Here is an 18864-nt window from a genome sequence, read left to right on the forward strand (position 1 = left end):
GAAAAAAGACAAGAAATACATCCTTCGAGTATTAAAAATCAGGAAACTCAGGCTATTGCACCCTCGCAGATGGCATTCCAGGACAGTCCCCTAGACACGTAGGGCGGAATTCCATGACAGTCCCCTAGACACATAGGGCAGAAATCCATGACGGTCCCCTAGACACATAGGACGGCATTCCATGACAGTCCCCTAGACACATAGGGCGGAATTCCATGACGGTCCCCTAGACACATAGGGCAGAATTCCATGACAGTTCCCTAGACTCATAGGGCAGAATTCCATGACAGTTCCCTAGACACATAGGGCGGAATTCCATGACAGTCCCCTAGACACATAGGGCGGCATTCCATGACAGTCCCCTAGACACATAGGGCGGCATTCCATGACAGTCCCCTAGACACATAGTGCGGCATTCCATGACAGTCTCCTAATAACCAAGGGTGGCATTGCATGACAGTCCCCTAGACACATAGGGCTGGCACATACTAGACCGGAGCAGAAGCTTCTCTCAAACATTTTGGACAGATATGGGATAGCAGCAGCACAACAAGCTGCTGCCATATACTCAGGACAGGAACAATATAGGGAGCAGCAGTGCAAGCTCCTTGCACTCAGTACAGGTATAGCACAGGGAGCAGCAGTGCAAGCGCCTTGCACTTAGTACAGGCATAGCACAGGAAGCAGCAGTGCAAGCGCCATACACTCAGTAAAGGTATAGCACAGGGAGCAGCAGTGCAAGCTCATTGCACTCAGTACAGGTAGCACATGGAGCAGCAGTGCAAGCTCCTTTCACTCGGTACAGGTATAGCACAGGGAGCAGCAGTTCAAGCTCCTTGCACTCAGTACAGGCATAGCATAGGGAGCAGCAGTGCAGACGGCATACACTCTGTACAGGTAAAGCAGCAGTGCATGCTCCATGCACTAAGTACAGGTATAGCATAGGAAGCAGCAGTGCATGCTCCATACACTAAGTATAGGTGTAGCATAGGAAGCAGAATTGCATGCTCCATACAGTAAGTACAGATATAGCATAGGAAGCCGCAGTGCAAACTGCTTACACTCAGTACAGGTATAGCATAGGGAGCAGCAGTGCAAACTGCATATACTGTACATGTACAGCATAAGGAGTAGCAGTGCACGCTCCATACACTCATTACAGGCATAGCTCGGGGAGCAGCAGTGCAAGTTCTACTCACACACTCAGGACAGGCGCAGCAAAGACTTTACAAGCTCTGCTCGACAAATCAGAGCAGCTACAGCATAAACTGCAGATGTGAACATGTCCCTCACACACTCAGGACAGATACAGGGTAGGCATCAGCAGAACAAGCTTCTGTCACACACTCAATGCAGGAACAATATAGGGAGGATCAGTGCAAGCCCGGGACACTCAGAAAAGGTGTAGCATAGGCAGCAGCAGTGCAAGTTACACTCAAACACCTAGGACAGGCAGAGCATAGGCAGTAGCAGTTCAAATTACACTCACACGCTCAGGACAGTCAGAACATAGGCATCAGCAATGCAGGTTCCACTCACACACTCAGGACAGGCAGAGCACAGGCAGCAGCCGTGCAGGTTCCACTCACACACTCAGGACAGGCAGAGCACAGGCAGCAGCCGTGCAGGTTCCACTCACACACTCAGGACAGGCAGAGCACAGGCAGCAGCCGTGCAGGTTCCACTCACACACTCAGGACAGGCAGAGCAAGGGCAGCAGCAGTGCAAGTTCCACTCACACGCTCAGGACAGGCAGAGCATATGCAGCAGCAGGGCAGCGTACACTCACACACTCAGGACAGGCAGAGCACAGGCAGCAGCAGTGCAGGTTCCACTCAGACTATCAGGACAGGCAGCAGCATGGCAAGTTCCACTCACACACTGAGGACAGGCAGAGCATAGGCAGCAGCAGGGCACGTTCCACTCACACACTCAGGACAGGCAGAGCACAGGTAGCAGTAGGGCAAGTTGTTCCACCCACACACTCAGGACAGGCAGAGCATGGGCAGCAGCAGTGCAAGCACACCTCGCCAAATCTAGATATCTTCGCCACAGACTGCAAATGTGCAACAAGAGTCCCTCACACAATCCGGACTGGCACATACAAGGCAGAATCAGTGCAAGCTTCCCTCATATATTTAAGGCAGTCCCAGTCCAGGCAGCAACCATGCAAACCTCTGCCTTGCACAGAGAGTAGGAACAGCATAGGGAGCCTCGGTGCAAGCTTCCCGCACTCAGGAAAGGTAGAGCACGGGGGAAGTGTCGCTCACACCCCCAGGACAGATACAGACTGCATGCAGCAGCAGTGCAAGCTTGGGCCACACATTCAGAACAAGCACAGCATACGCAGTGCAGGCTTCCCCAAGGGGATGGTTACAGTACATGCAGCTGCAGAGCTGTCTGACCTCAACTCTTTAGGGAAAGACGCAGCATCCTATGTTCCCCAGACACACCAAGCAGGGGCACAGGATAGGAAGCAGGGGGCACAAATGTCAGAGGTTATGCTACACAATACATGTCCCATTGCTTAAGAGCCAGGAGCAGGCGCCCGATGGTAATGAGTGGCAGTTACTTATGGCTGAAGAGGATGTGACAGCCATGGTACTGCAACAGCACCACAAATGGATAGTTACAAAAAAATACCTTCCTAGGCTACAGATATTTACCCTGGGGGAGGGGGCATATTCGATGGTGGGGCATCTTGGGAGTTGTAGGCCAGGGCCTCTAGTGTCCCGGAGCTTGGCATATCCGGGTAATTCTAATAATAATTCAGCATTTATATAGCGCTACGAACCCTCAGGCATGTGAGCACTGCTTATTATTACCCACGGTGTGTGGTGCTCCTTTATCGACCTCGGAAGGATGCAGCAGCTAGGCTTTTGTGCCTTTTCTCTGTCTCCACAAACCTAACTGGTCCCCACTCTTTCCGAACCACCAAAGTACCCAGAGACAATGCAAATGGCAGCGGCATGCAGATAAATCCCTCTAAAATAAGATAGCACCCCATGGTTAGGCTTCGTCAAAGTAGGTGTTCCCACACTGCAGTCTAGGGATTCCCACACTGCAGTCTAGGGAGTCCCACACTGCAGTCTAGGGAGTCCCACACTTTAGTCTAGGGAGTCCCACACTGCAGTCTAGGGATTCCCACACTGCAGTCTAGGGAGTCCCACACTGCAGTCTAGGGAGTCCCACACTGCAGTCTAGGGAATCCAAGAAATGCTGTAGAATTCCATCTTCTTGTGTCCAGCTCCCAAGGCCTGGTTAATCAATGGCGCCTCATACCACGGCCAAGTTGATGTTTCAATGTTTAATAATGTGATCACTAAAGCTTATCACTCTCCTTGGGGGGTGGTGTCTCTTGATGCATTAGCCCCCTCTCTCTGGACCTCGCTCTCTCTCTCTCTCTCTCGATCTTCCTTTCTGCAACATTCTCCATATTCTACATCAGACGCTAAAAACCTGCCTTTTCATAAAAGTCTTAGGCTTCTTAGTTCTGCTTCGTCACTGTGGGCTCTCAAGAACCGAAAAACAATTATGCGGTGAATGTTCAAAATCCATCAATGGAAATAGACATAGGACTACACTAGGTCTAGGAAAGCTCTGCTGTCACTACCAGAGGGTAAATGTCCCCTCTCCCATCCAACTTATCAACTTAGTGTAATCCAATCCAAGACTAAATATGGCTGTGCATAGTTCACAGTTTCCTCACCCATCCTATGGATAATTTGTTATCATCTGTCACATTCATGGCGTGTAGAGTATGACCACTACGAGGTTAAATAAAACCTTTGACTCATACTTCTCAACTTGATAATGCCTAGTCTTCCATTGGCTGAGAGCAGATGACCAACAGAGATACCAATACTCTTCTCCCTTCCCAGCTTGGAAACACAGATGTTGCAAACAAGATGGCCGCCATTGTATGACTCAATTTTACTCTCCAAACCATATTCACACTTGACAGTATAATGGCTATACATTTTCCAAGACAATATGGACTTTCCAAGCCTCCAAACTCCAGCAAGACCACCTCAGGTTCGGGAAGCCACTCAAGACCTTCCTTTTCGCTTCTGCTTTCTCTCTTTCTCTCCCTTGCTGACCCACCTGTCTACTGCGTTGACTAGTCACCTGGCTACCTTCTGAACCCCATCGGCATCAGGCTCCTCCACGACCTGCAAGCACCTGCACTGTCTCTGGGCCTCTGCACACTTAGCGGCTGTATTTTTTAACCTACAGCCCTCCCCCTTGCACCACCCAGAGCTGGCTCCTCTGGCTGCACTTACTCAGAGCAATGCTGCCCTAATCACACTTCCCAGTTTCCCTCCCCCTGGCACTTCTCCGATCCCTCTCCCCCATGCACGATCTGAATGACGCAAGGCCTAGTAAGATTGTTTGTTTCGTCCTCCCTATTTCTCCCTACCTTGTCATGTTGCGTCTAGAAACACTTGTGTACAGGCGCGTTATAAATGACGCCTCATATCATATCATACCCTGCCCCATCCTATTACCTTCGTGCCAAGACAGTATTGGCACTCATCTTGATTCCCTTCCTCAGTGGGACTTTTACCACAGGTTTGGGTGAAGCATAGACACAGCAGAATTTACGTCACCCCCCCAACAACAAATGCAGAGTTCTATTACAGCCCACTTTAGCCTCGCAGCAGCCTTTTCCAACAGATTTTAAATGAAGAAATAACTGCTCTTCATAAAGGTGTATCTTGGTTGCTTCACTCGTAAGAACCCGAAATGTTGCAATGCCTCATAAAACAAGTTCATACAGCTCCAGTGTTTGCAATCTTGCCGATGCCAGGGGCTGGCAGCCTTAGCACGATTCTTCCCACAATTTCTGCTCGTGTCCTAATTCGGAGGTAAACTCAGTGGTGAAGAGGTGCAGATATGTGTAACTTGCAATAGAGAATGCATCTTTTCTGGTGAAGATAGCTCGCAAGTTAAGGGCTTGCCTCTGACATGGGGGTTCTGATGATCCTTGCAATGTCGGATCCTGACAGCAACCACACAGCGCGTCATCCTTCAGAGGTTGAAAAATGTGATACCTTTAAATTGGTTAATGATACAAATGTTATTACAGTGCTTAGAAGCAGACGGAATCCAGCATGAAGCACTATGTAAAAGGCAGATTTTATTTACTTCTGCTGGACCTTATATTGGATGGTTTAGCCATGTTTTCACTTCCATACCTTAAGGGTGTGGGCTGCAGAGGCTTTTTTGGGGGGTGGGACAGCTGTGCTTACTGGCTTTTCAGATTCAGCTGTGAAGCATTGCTGGGAAGACGATTTTGGTGTAGCTCCATGAAAGGTTTGCACTTTGCCAGTGGAGAAAACTAAACCCTTTCGCCGGAGTAAAAGTCTCTCACTACTGCCGGGGGATAGGTCTGACACCCTGCATGGTAACAATGTTTTCACCTATTATATATATTAGATTGTTTCCTCTTGTAATATCTCCACTGTGTAACTGTGCATACATTTGACTTGTCTGTGTCCTGTAATTACTTCATTGTGTAACTGTTGAAACTAAGCTTTGCATATCCTGTAACTGCTGTGCCCTGATACCTTTGGGTCTGATGCGCATTAGAAATGAATAAACAAACAAACAAACAAACGAGCAGATAACATTCTGTCACTGCCATGAGAAACTCGTCACTGCACCTGCAGAGACTAGAGGCCTGTCACTGCTGCTGCAAATGAGGATCTTGCTGCGGCCGTCCAGAGGCCTGTCACTGCTGCACATGTGACAGTCTCAACCTGCAGCAGGGTGACCTTGTCAGTGCTGTAGGTGTTGAGGATGTGCGTGTGCACGTGTGGTGTGCACGTGTGTATCAATTTTTATTCATAACATCCTGGTGAATCCCTACCACTACTCCACCCCTCCCTACATGTTCTGTAAACCTTCACCACCTTGTGCAGAACCCTCTGGCTTCCCAGCTAGGCGTGTATGCTATGGAAGCCTGTGTGTATATGTTACTATAGTGCTTTTTTATTGTTTTTTTTATTATTGTGTTAGAGCCAACAATCTGACTTTTTCACAAAATTGAGAAGACTTAAGAAATGAAAAATAAATGCACTTAATATACATTGAATCATAAACAAATAAAAAGACAATATGAAAGTTAATGACCTTCAAATACTAAACATGATTTTTCAACCGATTTAACTCTCTCAAGCAGTTTACTACCTCCCATGTTAACAGAGTTTCATGACCGGAGGATGTTCGCTCCCAAAAACTCTGCGTGCCCAGCCACCATTCTCTATCCACATATCTTGAGAATGTGTTTATCCTCAGATCCCAGGTACCGTGACAAACCAGTGCCTCACGGTCTCAATCCCTGAGTTCCCACAACATGTACACAAACTGTCAACATAGAGAGTAAGTGTAATTGGTTATTTACAATGCGCATAATAGTTTAATAAGAGGTTTCTAAGCGCGGAACCTGGGGGTTGAACCTCTGTTGCTCCCCATCGTTTTGCTGCCAACGCGAGCACGTTGCCCCTGAGCTATCCACCTGAGCGGAGAGGTCCTTATGCCTAGCAAAAAGGACTTCTCTAGTTGTCAGAAGATTGGGCCGAACCCTGAGAAAGTCTGATCTACAAGTTGAGCTTGGGAAACGCCTCAAGAAACCCAATAGAGAAAGAACCCTGTGGTTTGTCGTGTTTTAGTTGTGGCCATTAGGTGGTGCTTATGCTGGAAGTATTGTAATGGAGTACAGATAGGAGGGAGGGGAGATTTGAGGAGGAACACAAAGCTTGTCGGTGCGGTTAGGTTATTTTTATGGTTTGTTGGGTTTTTTCCACAACAAGTGTAGAAGCCGTCTGGGGCTCGAAACAATGCCTGCTTCGTGTACTTAGTAGGAACAGAATTGGGATATGTTCACTTTTTGAGGTTAAGCAAACTTAATGTTATTACAGCTAAGACCCTTTTTTTGCAGAAGTGATTTGATATATAAGGCCTGGAGAATACACAAGGGTCCCCTTCCGCCAGTGGATCCTCAGTATTGGACTAACGCTAGAAAACCAAAGCGCAGGTGAAGTTTGAGGTGCTCCAGTCAGTATGGAAATTAGCACCCAGAATCCACTGCGCAATCTATCTCTGCTGGCAACATAGATGCCCTTTTTGCTGAGGACAATGGTGGCTTCATCGATCCACCATCCACCCAAGGCTAATGTTATGCCGGACACAGTGCTCCAGTTGAGCACCTTATTCCTGATTGCATCTCTTCCTGCCCTTCCACCCCTAGAACACCACTGCCCACCCGGGTCTCTTATAATTATTACTGAGCTATTTAAAACGCGCTCGCGGCATGCCTTCATCGCACGTCGGAATGATCAAGCTTCACCGCCAGGTTGGGATGACCTGAGGGTCCATGCCGGACCTATTGGGCCAATTGGCTGCTGTGGTCTGCTTTTTAGGCCAAGGTGGAGCCAGTTTGATGAATTCGTGCCCAGAACTGGTTTCAAGAGACAAGACGGTACAAAGGAGAACTCACATGGTAAGAAGCGGGATTCACTGGTACCAGCCCTACAGATAAGGCGTGTGTCAGCAACTTAAATGGGTAAATACTCTCAAAAAAGAAACATAGGGAGTAAAAATACTCCCACAAGAAAAATAAACCAACATCTAGGAGTGTGATATGATATTTATAACGTGCTTAATATCCAGAGGTTTCTAAGCCCAGACACGGGGATCGAACCTGTGTTGCTCCGCATTGTCTTGTTTCCAAGGCGAGCATGTTGCCCCTGAGCCATCCTGCCAAGATAGGAGGTGTGTCCTCCGGCTTTCACTTGCACCAATCCATGTGTATATTTTAGGACCATTAGTACACGTAGTGCCACAGGAAGAATCTAATATTTTTGCCTGAGCCCAAGGTGTATACAATTAATCTTTTAAGGTGCATATTTAGGTCCAAAGGAGTGTTTACTGCAAAAACATTTCTGTTTCAGAGATAAAACATATTTTTACTCGCTTTTAAAATACTCCCATTGGGAATTTGACTTATTTTTTTGCTTCCTAAAAACTCATTTTACTCCCAGCTTTAAAAAATGGGGAGTAAAATACTCCCACTTCAAAATATTATCTGGAGGACTAGCTTACACTACATAGTAATCCCTTTTCGAGTCATTCACACAGATCCCTGCTACCAAAGAGCTTCATTTCCATACAGTGTTGAGAGCAGAGACATTTCTCATTAAGAGAATTTAGTAGAGGGCACGCCTGTAGACGCCTGTGAGACTGGTACACAATGGACCCTTTCTACTGGATGAACTTCCTCGAGACAGCTTACCCTTTTCCAGGCATTAAACTAATGAAAAAAGGGACGCATGACTAGCCATCATAGAGTTGAAATGTTGCACCGAGTTTAATTGTTTCCCCTCTTCATTTTGCTCCTTAGCATCCTAGATGAATTGCTCGCCAATGGTGTGGCTTGTTACCCCCAACACTAATTCTTTCTTCTTGATGCCCAAATGCTCTACACAGGCCAACTATGCCGCCTGCACAAAGCAATTTAAAATCCCTACCTACCAGTGGAGTAACTTTGTTGGGGAGGGACATAACATCTAAATGAAAGGAGCCGCTGTCAAATGAGTGAGTGGGATGAAATGGTGTGCCACCTTTTGGCGGGGCAAACACCCCTGTCCCCCCTAAAATTACGCCCATGCTACCTACAACCATCAAACACCAGAACTCTATGCTAAGATGGATCTCACCTGGACACAAATTCCCGAGTGCCCTTTACAGGGACCACCTAGAAACAGGTCCACACACCGTACCCGGTTAGTTCCAAACTGAACGCATTGACACAGCAGCAAATCTATCGTGCATTTTCAAACTCTCCACGCTCAACTAACACACCCTGCCCTCCTTCAGCCCCGCCAGAGCACATGGAGGCCATGAAAATGTCAGCAGTGTGTGGTACAAATTCCAATAACATAACAAATCGTACAGCCCAATTATTAATTGATCCATAATTCCTCCTCTATATGTTGCAGGTCACAACTCAAATAGCTCGCTTCGAGGAGTCGTGCAATGCGATTTGCGGATCTGCTCCACATTTGACCTGTTGCTGTTTCTATTTTTTTGTCCTTGTCCGACCCCGTGTACAGCCTCTTGTAGTAAAGACTAATACACCGTACAAAAACATTAGATGTGTGTGCTATGCGACCATGGTTTCCGATGTGACAACAAGTAGATCCGCCTCGGCGTGCCCTTGATCGCTATCACTTTGGAATTTCACATTGTATCATTAGAATTCATACCTGCGAGTCACACTTGGCAAAGATCCCAAAACGTCCCTCTCCCCCACCCGTAGGAAACAATTTGTCTTCCACTGACGCGTGGAAAAAAGGCTGAGTGCTCACGTTTCTGACATTGTGATCGGTACAGCTCGGTTCTAATTCCAATTTCGCCCACTTGACCAAATTTGTGAATCCGTCAAAATTGTAGGAAATCCCTACAGCCTTTTCTGTATCAGTAAAAATGTTTAAGAGTGCTGAGAAGTGTGTCAAATATCAGTATTAAGCAACTAGAACCCAATTCAACAGCCATTCATCAACAGCCTAACAAAGAGGTGCAATGCTACTCACAGGCTTTGAGTCCAACTAAATTCAAGACAGATGGATGGACATAAACGCTTTGGGGATGTGCAGCTATTACTCGTATGGTAAGCGGAACAGTTTTCCATAAAGTGGGCCACCAATTTTCATATATAGTTTGAAAACCTGTTTGGGAGTTCTGGACACCAGAGGGGCAGCACCGAAGTGACATATTCCCCACTCTGGAGAGCCATGCTGCTGGTTCTCCCCCCCCCCCCCCTGGCCTCCACTGTGAGATATACACTGTGTACTTGGAGGAAGAGTTGGTTCCTGGCTACCTGCATTGACTACAGCAACCAGAATCCCCTGAGGACAGGCTGCCTGCCTGATGAGTGCATGAGGCATGAAATCGCTTGGAGGAGAAGATCACCTGGACTGTGGAAGGTTACTGCGCTGGGGAACAAAGTGAGCCCCTCGCCCCCCCTTACTTTGAAAAAAAAAAATACATATATATATATATATTTTTCCTTCTAGGGTGGTGATTGCTGTCCTATAGTTAAGGTAAAGCAGGTGTACATAGACTTCTCCGAACATTCTCTTGCTAATACCTTTTGACTTGCTGTATTGATTTGGATGACATTTTCTAAACTAAAAGGCCCCCCTCAAACGGAAAATGTTGTGAAAAAAATTGTAAAAAGGTGATTAAAGAAAACTAAAAAAAACATTCTTATCTGCCTCCTCCCATTACTTTCCTAAAGAGAAAAATTGCATTGATTCAATACCTGTAGTTCGAATAGTTCAAAAAACGCTGGTTGGATTTGGACCAAATAAGAAACAACTTGGGCACATAGCGCTGCAGATGTGCATTTTGCTGGTCCAATGTAAAACAGTCCAGTCGTTTTAAAGATATTCAAAATAGAATGGGGTACCCCAGCGCCTGAAAAGTTGTATATCTACTGGTATGCTTTGCAGCAAAGAGGCTTCACAGATACTAACGGACACCATTTTTTTCTTTTTTTTTTGCTCGATGTGAGCGATTCCTGTGGTAATCCTGAGGGAAGCCAAAATTGAAAAGTGCTCAAAATGCTATTTGGAGGAGGAAAAGGGAGATGTAAGGGGGCAAAGTGGATTACATGTAAAGTGGGAGAGTTGGGAATGAGCTATGGAGGCCTTTTGGGGAAGAAGATTTTCGGTGTATGATATGATATGATACGTCATTTATAACGCGCCTATACACAAGTGTTTCAAGGCGCGACGAGGCAAAGGGGAGAACAGAGGGAAGACCGACAACGATCCTACTAGGCCAGGTGTCAGTCAGATCGCGCCAGTGCATGGGAGGGGGGAAGAGGAAAGTGCGGGGGGTAGGGGACAGAGCAGTACATGGGAGAATAGATGAAATAAGCAGTAGGTGAACGTACGGCCACCAGGTGGCAAGTGCAACGGTAAGTGCAGACATCAGGTTTCAAGTGCTCGTAGTGGGACTGAGGGGATACAGAAGCAGTCCTCAAGAGCGGGGGTTGCAATGAAGGCAGTGCAGGTGTGTGTGACTGGGTCCGAGATCAGAGGGTGGCCAGGTAACCAGTGCAGTTTCAGTTTCAGCCAGGAGGTTAGCAGGGGAGAGGAGGAGAAAATATGAGATATACAAAACCTGATACAGTTTTGTTCTTCCTATTCAGTTAAACAAGTGTCAGCTGGGTAAATTGCAAAATGATGTGCCTTTTTTGTGACTTTTCTAAAACTGTACAGAACAATTTGTACATTTCAAATTTTTAATTCTTTGTTGGAATTGCAAATTCGATATAAACTGGGGGTGTGCAACAAACAAGTATTCTGGGGGAAATGTTTCACTTTCAGTCTTACATCGAAATGTTTCAGAGGACATACGCTTCACCAGGGAAATGTAGGGATTACCCTTTTACTTGGTATGGGTAAAAAAAGAAAACATCCAAAAATAACTTACATTAAGGGCAAATAAATCATTGCAATAAATCATATAACAAATATCAAAACATCAGGTCTAATGATTAAAGAATAGTGCATATTATAAAATGGACTCGACTGGAAGTTTATATTGCTTCAAGTGGCTGTACAAATAAGATATTTCCTCCAGGGGGGATATGGGTGTCATTCGAGCAGCATTGGGCCCCTCGCCTCCAAAGTAGAGGGTTTGGACCAGAATTAGAGGTGAATTTTGAGTTTGTAATTGTGTGCCGCAGTTGGGCTTTCTATCTCTTTCCTGTATCCGAAGCCCTTTCTTTTCAGAGATCAGAAAATTGCACAAATGAGTGAACATTTAAAAAATAACTTCTCTTTGGTGATGTTTTTTGTTGAGCGAGAAAACTGCTTTTTTAACATTTTATTTTAGTGTTGTTTTGCTAGTGCAAAAATTGTAAATATGAAAAGTTGTATACATGATACTTTGAAGCACTTAATACAATATGGGAGAATACAGAGGTTATGATTAGAGGAATACTGAAATATAGGTGTTATTTACATTTTTGGTTTTGAAAAAATGTTAGTAACTCCTTTTCATTGAAGAGTTGTTGGGATACAGAGAAAAGCTGCGGCCATTTTGAAATGTGTTTTTGGGTTTCCGCCCAGACGTTCTTTAGTACAGTCATGATGCCTAGCAGAGGCATCGCTGGGGGTTGGGGGAACTGGGGGCACTATAGCCCAGGGTCTTTTGGCTGTATCCCCGAAGGGAAGCTCGGGCTACAACCAAAAGGTATGCTAGGTCATAGTCCAGATAGTCCCGACATTAGCGTAGCCCCGGATCTTTTCCAGACTAGCAACACCACTGATGTCTAGTACAAGGTACCTCCTTGCTGGTAGGTCCAGTCAGAGCATTAAGAAATCGCAGAGGATTGTTGAGTTACTTCGTTGGGCACCATGGGGGAGGTCTGCATTGCTGCTTTCTGCATTGTCAGCGTTTTGCATGGGAGAAGATTGCAGTGCCGTTGCAAATCTACACTGCATATGAGAAAAGCTAGCACGGTTGCTACCCACTTATTTTACCACTTCTGGGGTTAAGGATGCTTGCAGTGCTGTGCTAACCTCAGAGAGAGAGAGAGAGAGAATGAGAGAGAGAATGAGAGAGAGAGAGAGAGAGAGAGAGAGCGAGAGAATGAGAGAGAGAGAATGAGAGAGAGAGAGAGAGAGAGAGAGAGAGAGAGACGCATTCTGCATTTGTTGTGTGAATGGGGTGTGCGTGAGATGCGTGTGCTATTGCTGCACTGGTCTCAGTGTGTGTCTGTGTGTTTTTGTGGATCTTTCATGCACTGTGCTTACTGCACACTTAATGGAAAGTGGTAGTGCGGAACAACACTTATAAAGCGCAAAATGATATGTGTATCAATGGTACATGCAGGCAGTACATGTTCTATGCACAGCAGAAGCTTGCACAATGCTGCCCAGCACAGATTGTTTATGTAAGGGATACATGCTGCTATGTAGTGCTGTATCTGATCCAGGTGCAGGGGAAGCTTGCACTGCTGGTTGACAGAGAAGTACACGTACTGTGCCCGATTCATGGAATATTTGCCCGGTTCAAAGTGAATTTGCACTGCTGAAAAGTGACTTTGCACTGCCGACACAAACCCTGATTCATGGAACCGTGCAAAGTGTATTTTTGCAGGGCAAAGTCAGTGTATATTGCATAGTGATGTTTGCAGTACAAAATGACTTTGCACGGCAAAATACACATACATTTTGCACGGTTCCATGAATCAGGGTTTATGGCGGCAGTGCAAAGTCACTTTTCAACAGTGCAAATTCACTTTGAACCATGCAAATATTCCATAAATCGGGCCGGCACGGCTGTTGTTCGGTGCTGTTGCTCAATACTGTTCGTGTCCTACGACGGTGTAAGGGAAGCTTGCAGTACTGTTGCTGAGTGCTGTATGTGTTCTGTAAGTAAGGGAAGATTTCACTGCCGATACTGCTCGGCACCGCACGTGCCTCGGTCTCAGGAAAGCGTTGATGTTGCTGCTCGGTGCTGTACGTGCCTGGGTCTCAGGAAAGCGTTGATGTTGCTGCTCGGCACCGCACGTGCCTGGGTCTCGGGAAAGCGTTGATGTTGCTGCTCGGCGCCAGCGTTGATGTTGCTGCTCGGTGCAGTACGTGCCTGGGTCTCAGGAAAGCGTTGATGTTGCTGCTCGGTGCCGTACGTGCCTGGGTCTCAGGAAAGCATTGACGTTGCTGCTCGGTGCTGTACGTGCCTGGGTCTCAGGAAAGCAATGATGTTGCTTCTCGGCACCGCACGTGCCTGGGTCTCAGGAAAGCGTTGATGTTGCTGCTCGGTGTTGTACATGCCTGGGTCTCAGGAAAGCGTTGATGTTGCTGCTCGGCACCGCACGTGCCTGGGTCTCAGGAAAGAGTTGATGTTGCTCCTCGGCGCCGCACGTGCCTCGGTCTCAGGAAAGCGTTGATGTTGCTGCTCGGTGCCGTACGTGCCTGGGTCTCAGGAAAGCATTGACGTTGCTGCTCGGTGCTGTACGTGCCTGGGTCTCAGGAAAGCAATGATGTTGCTTCTCGGCACCGCACGTGCCTGGGTCTCAGGGAAGCGTTGATGTTGCTGCTCGGTGCTGTACGTGCCTGGGTCTCAGGAAAGCGTTGATGTTGCTGCTCGGTGCTGTACGTGCCTGGGTCTCAGGAAAGCGATGATGTTGCTTCTCGGCACCGCACGTGCCTGGGTCTCAGGAAAGCGTTGATGTTGCTGCTCGGTGTTGTACGTGCCTGGGTCTCAGGAAAGCGATGATGTTGCTGCTCGGTGCTGTACGTGCCTAATGTTGCTGCTCGGTGCTATACTTGCTGCTCGGTGTTGTACGTGCCTGGGTCTCAGGAAAGCGTTGATGTTGCTGCTCGGCACCGCACGTGCCTGCGTCTCAGGAAAGCGTTGATGTTGCTGCTCGGTGCTGTACGTGCCATCCTGTTAAGGGATGCATGTACTGCTGTTTCTCAGTGTGCTATTCTGCAAGGGATCGCGTCACTGCTCAGTGCTGTACGTGTTTAAGGGAAGCTTGCACTGATGCAGGTCAGTGCTGTATCTGTTCTGTGCTAATTAAGGAAAGCCTGTTCGCTGTCTAAGGGAAGTTCGCACTGCTGTTGCCTGGCACTGCAAGTGTGCTCTGTTTAAGGGAAGCTCGCCCTGCTTAGGGAAGCTTGCACTGCTGTTGATCGGTACTGTAAGGGTTCTGTTTTTGATGGAATCTTGCACTGCTGTACTGTAAGGATTCTGTTTTTAAGGGATCCTTGCACTGCTGTTGACGCTTGCACTGCTGTTGATCGGTACTGTAAGGATTCTGTTTTTAAGCGAAGCTTGCACAGCTGTTGATATATACTGTAAGGGTTCTGTGTTTAAGGGAAGCTTGCACTTCTGTACTGCAAGGGTTCTTTTTTTAAGGGACACTTGCACTTCTGTACTATAAGGGTTCTGTTCTTAACGGACGCTTGCACTTCTGTACTATAAGGGTGCTGTGTTTAAGGGAAGCTTGCACTTCTGTACTGTAAGGGTTCTGTGGTGCTATAAGGTTTCTGTGTCTAAGGGAAACTTGCACTTCTGTTCTGTAAGGGTTCTGTCGGACGCGTGCACTGCTGTTGATCGGTTATGTGTTTAAGGGAAGCTTGCACTGCTGTACTGTAAGGGTTCTGTTTTTAAGGGAAGCGCGTACTGTTTCTGAGTGCGGGGGAAGTTTGCACAACTGCAGCTCAGTGCTGCATGTGTTACGCGAGTAGGGAAAGCTTGCAGTTCGGTAGAATGTGTCCCGCCTCCCCGGTAAGCAGATAGCGAGCTGAACATGCCAGTCATCTCAGGTGTGTAATCAGCACCCATAGATTAAATGAAATACAATACACAATAAAAAACAAAACAAAAAAACACAAATGTGCGCTGATTTAGGCAAAAAACAGACTTGGACTCAAGAATCTCTGAGACGTCAGTACAATAGGCTCTGCAACTCATGAAGGCTGACCCCACCCCAGCCCATTCGCCTCCTATCTGCAATATAGTTGCTTGGTCAATATTGGAGGAATGTGTGTCCTCGCGGGGTTACAATGCGGGGAGGCCCCGGTGTCAAGACGTTTGGTATTAAGACAAAGTTAAGCAGAATAACTGAAGCCAGTGGGTGGGTCCTTGGCTCGCGGCTGGGGCGGGACGGGGGAGGGCGGTGGAGGAGGGGTGGGGCAGAGCTATTCGTCTCCAGACATCAGTTCGCAGCGGATCCAGGTAATCACCAGGGTAGAAATGGGCATGTTACCATGTGCAATGAGACGGGGCGTGGCGCGTTCTGATAATGCAAAGTGGTCCAATTGTAGAAAAGGTTTAATGTATGCACATGGCTGCAACACGTTACACACGAGCACACACCCCTCTTTCTCTCTCTCGCTCTCGGCCTTGCTTCTCCCAGGTGCCAACATCGGTGGCTGTTTTAGACATGGGCTTGACATGGCATTACCCTTGCATCATAATGGGTGGGCACACCCTGGCAATGGGATTGGCAGTTTCAGCACCCAGCCCAGTCATTGAATGGGCGTAAAGTCTGGACTGACCACCCCACCCTCCTGGCAGGTTTCGGGAAACGCTGATGACAGTGTGATGAGCTCACGTTGCTTTGATGGCAGCACGCCCTGTACTCTCCGCCGAGCACCTTCATAGAACACTACAATGCACACCTGCAAAGCACCGAAGCGCCTGGAGACGACCGCGTTCATGCTGGGCGCTATACGCACACATGCTGCTGTTGCCATACTTACTGCGGGTGGAGGTGCCCAGCGTGGAAGAGGCCGAGGAGCGGGGCTTCTGTCGCCGCACCGTCATGAGGATCTGCTCCTTCACCCGCTGGTCCCGGGACATCCCGTTCATGAGTTTCTTGTCGGATGGCAGTGCCAGAGACGAGTCGTTTTGACCCTGGAAGAACTCATATGCCAGGGCCGTCTTCATGTGGGCTGGGGAGGCGAGCATGGTGGCCGTGGGGTGTTAAGGTCACAGGCAGCAGCTAAATTATGGGGCACAGAAAGCTTCCAAATGTATCTCTTGTGCGAGAGGTGTCCTGGTTCCAAACCTGATCACGATCCTTCCGGTGTTCCTCGGTTTGTGCACGGTGGAAGGTACCCGCCCGCCCAACACCCGGGTTATAAACCTGCTCCCAAGCCCCGCCCACCTCAGGCAGGGAGCCGAGAGTTGCGCTGGCCCCAGGCTGCGAGGGGGTGGGGCCAGGCGGCCTCTGACAGACTCTGTTTGTTATTTATGACACCAGTGCTACAAGGCAATAAAAGGACAGGTAAAGAGCGAGAAGGTGGAGAGGGCGGGGCGGACAGGAGGAGGCGGGAGGACCAGCAGTGGCTGAGTAATGACATGTCTGCCCACCCGGGACAGGGAGCTGAGTCAGGGAGAAGTCAGAAAGCCGCACGGGGCATATCCACCGCCTGCACCTCACTCACTGTCTGCACCGCAGTCTGGGCCTATCCACTGTCTGCACCGCAGTCTGGGCCTATCCACCGCCTGCACCTCAGTCAGAGCTCACTCACTGTCTGCACCGCAGTCTGGGCCTATCCACCGCCTGCACCTCAGTCAGAGCTCACTCACTGTCTGCACCCAAGTCTGGGCCTATCCACCGCCTGCACCTCAGTCAGAGCTCACTCACTGTCTGCATCCCAGTCTTGGCATATTCCGTGTCTGCACCGAAGTCTAGGTAAATTCACTGCCTGCATCTCATTTGGTGTCGTAATCTCAGTCAGAACTCATTCACTGTCTGAATCTCAGCCACTCACTGCCTGCGCCTTAATTAAGGCATAGTCACTGTCTGACCCTCATCCTGAGCACGGCCCTGTCCGCTACTCATCCTCAGCACAGTCATTGTCTGCTCCTCACCCTGAGCAATGTCACTGCCTGCACCTCACCATGAGCAAGGTAACCGTCTTTGCCTCATTCTGAGCAAAGTAACCGCCTGCTCCTCATTCTGAGAATAGTAACCGCCTGCTCCTCATTCTGAGCATAGTCACTGTCTGCTCCTCACCCTGAGCAATGTCACTGCCTGCACCTCACCATGAGCAAGGTTACCGTCTTTGCCTCTTTCTAAGCAAAGTAACCGCCTGCTCCTCATTCTGAGCATAGTAACCGCCTGCTCCTCATTCTGAGCATAGTAACGTCTGCTCCTCATGCTGAGAATAGTAACTGCCTGCTCCTCATTCTGAGCCTAGTCACTGCCTGCTCCTCATTCTGAACATAGTTACCGTCTGATCCTCATGCTTAGCATAGTAACTGGCTGCTCCTCATTCTGAGCATAGTCACTGTCTGCTCCTCATCCTGAGCATAGTCACTGTCTGCACCTCATCCTGAGCACAGTCACTGTCCGCTCCTCACCCTCAGCACAGTCACTGTCCGCTCTTCAACCTGAGCCGTCATTGTCTGCACCGCACCCTGAGCATAGTCACTGTCTGCTCCTCACCCTGAGCAAAGTCACTGCCTAGAGCTTACCCTGAGCAAAGTAACCGTTTGTGCCTAATTCTGAGCAAAGTAACCACCTGCTCCTCATTCTGAGCGCAGTAACCATCTGCTCCTCATGCTGAGCATAGTAATCACCTGCTGCTCATTCTGAGCATAGTAACCGTCTGCTCCTCATGCTGAGCATAATAACTGTCTGCTCCTCACCCTGAGCACAGTCACTGTCTGCACCTCATCCTGAGCACAGTCACTGTCTGCACCTCATCCTGAGCACAGTCACTGTCCGCTCCTCACCCTCAGCACAGTCACTGTCCGCTCTTCAACCTTAGCAGTCATTGTCTGCTCCTCACCCTGAGCATAGTCACTGTCTGCTCCTCACCCTGAGCAAAGTCACTGCTTGCTCCTCACCCTGAGCAAAGTCATTGCCTGCACTTCATACTGAGCAAAGTAACTGTCTGCGCCTAATTCTGAGCAAAGTAACCACCTGCTCCTCATCCTGAGCATAGTAACCTTCTGCTCCTCATGCTGAGCATAGTAACCATCTGATCCTCATGCTGAACATAGTAACCGCCTGCTCCTCATTCTGAGCATAGTAACCGTCTGCTCCTCATGCTGAGCATAGTAACCGCCTGCTGCTCATTCTGAACATAGTTACCGTCTGATCCTCATGCTTAGCATAGTAACTGCCTGCTCCTCATCCTGAGCATAGTCACTGTCTGCTCCTCATCCTGAGCATAGTCACTGTCTGCACCTCATCCTGAGCACAGTCACTGTCTGCTCCTCACCCTCAGCACAGTCACTGTCCGCTCTTCAACCTGAGCCGTCATTGTCTGCACCGCACCCTGAGCATAGTCACTGTCTGCTCCTCACCCTGAGCAA

General features: G+C 48.3%; 1 protein-coding gene across 2 annotated transcripts in view; it reads right to left on the reverse strand.

Annotated features, from left to right (window-relative positions):
* The window catches only part of PKP1 (plakophilin 1), a 239189-nt gene extending 222463 nt beyond the window's left edge, over window positions 1-16726 (reverse strand). The window contains exon 1 of one of the 2 annotated variants that reach the window (XM_069633637.1): window positions 16296-16726. In XM_069633637.1, coding sequence (XP_069489738.1) covers window positions 16296-16503 — 208 coding nt within the window. In that variant the 5' untranslated portion in view covers window positions 16504-16726. The remainder of the gene's footprint in view (window positions 1-16295) is intronic. The other variant, XM_069633638.1, reaches the window with a different exon arrangement.
* Window positions 16727-18864: the final 2138 nt, after the last annotated feature.

Source organism: Ambystoma mexicanum, chromosome 13, assembly GCF_040938575.1.
Source record: "Ambystoma mexicanum isolate Mex_15411 chromosome 13, UKY_AmexF1_1, whole genome shotgun sequence".
Lineage (NCBI taxonomy): Eukaryota > Metazoa > Chordata > Amphibia > Caudata > Ambystomatidae > Ambystoma > Ambystoma mexicanum.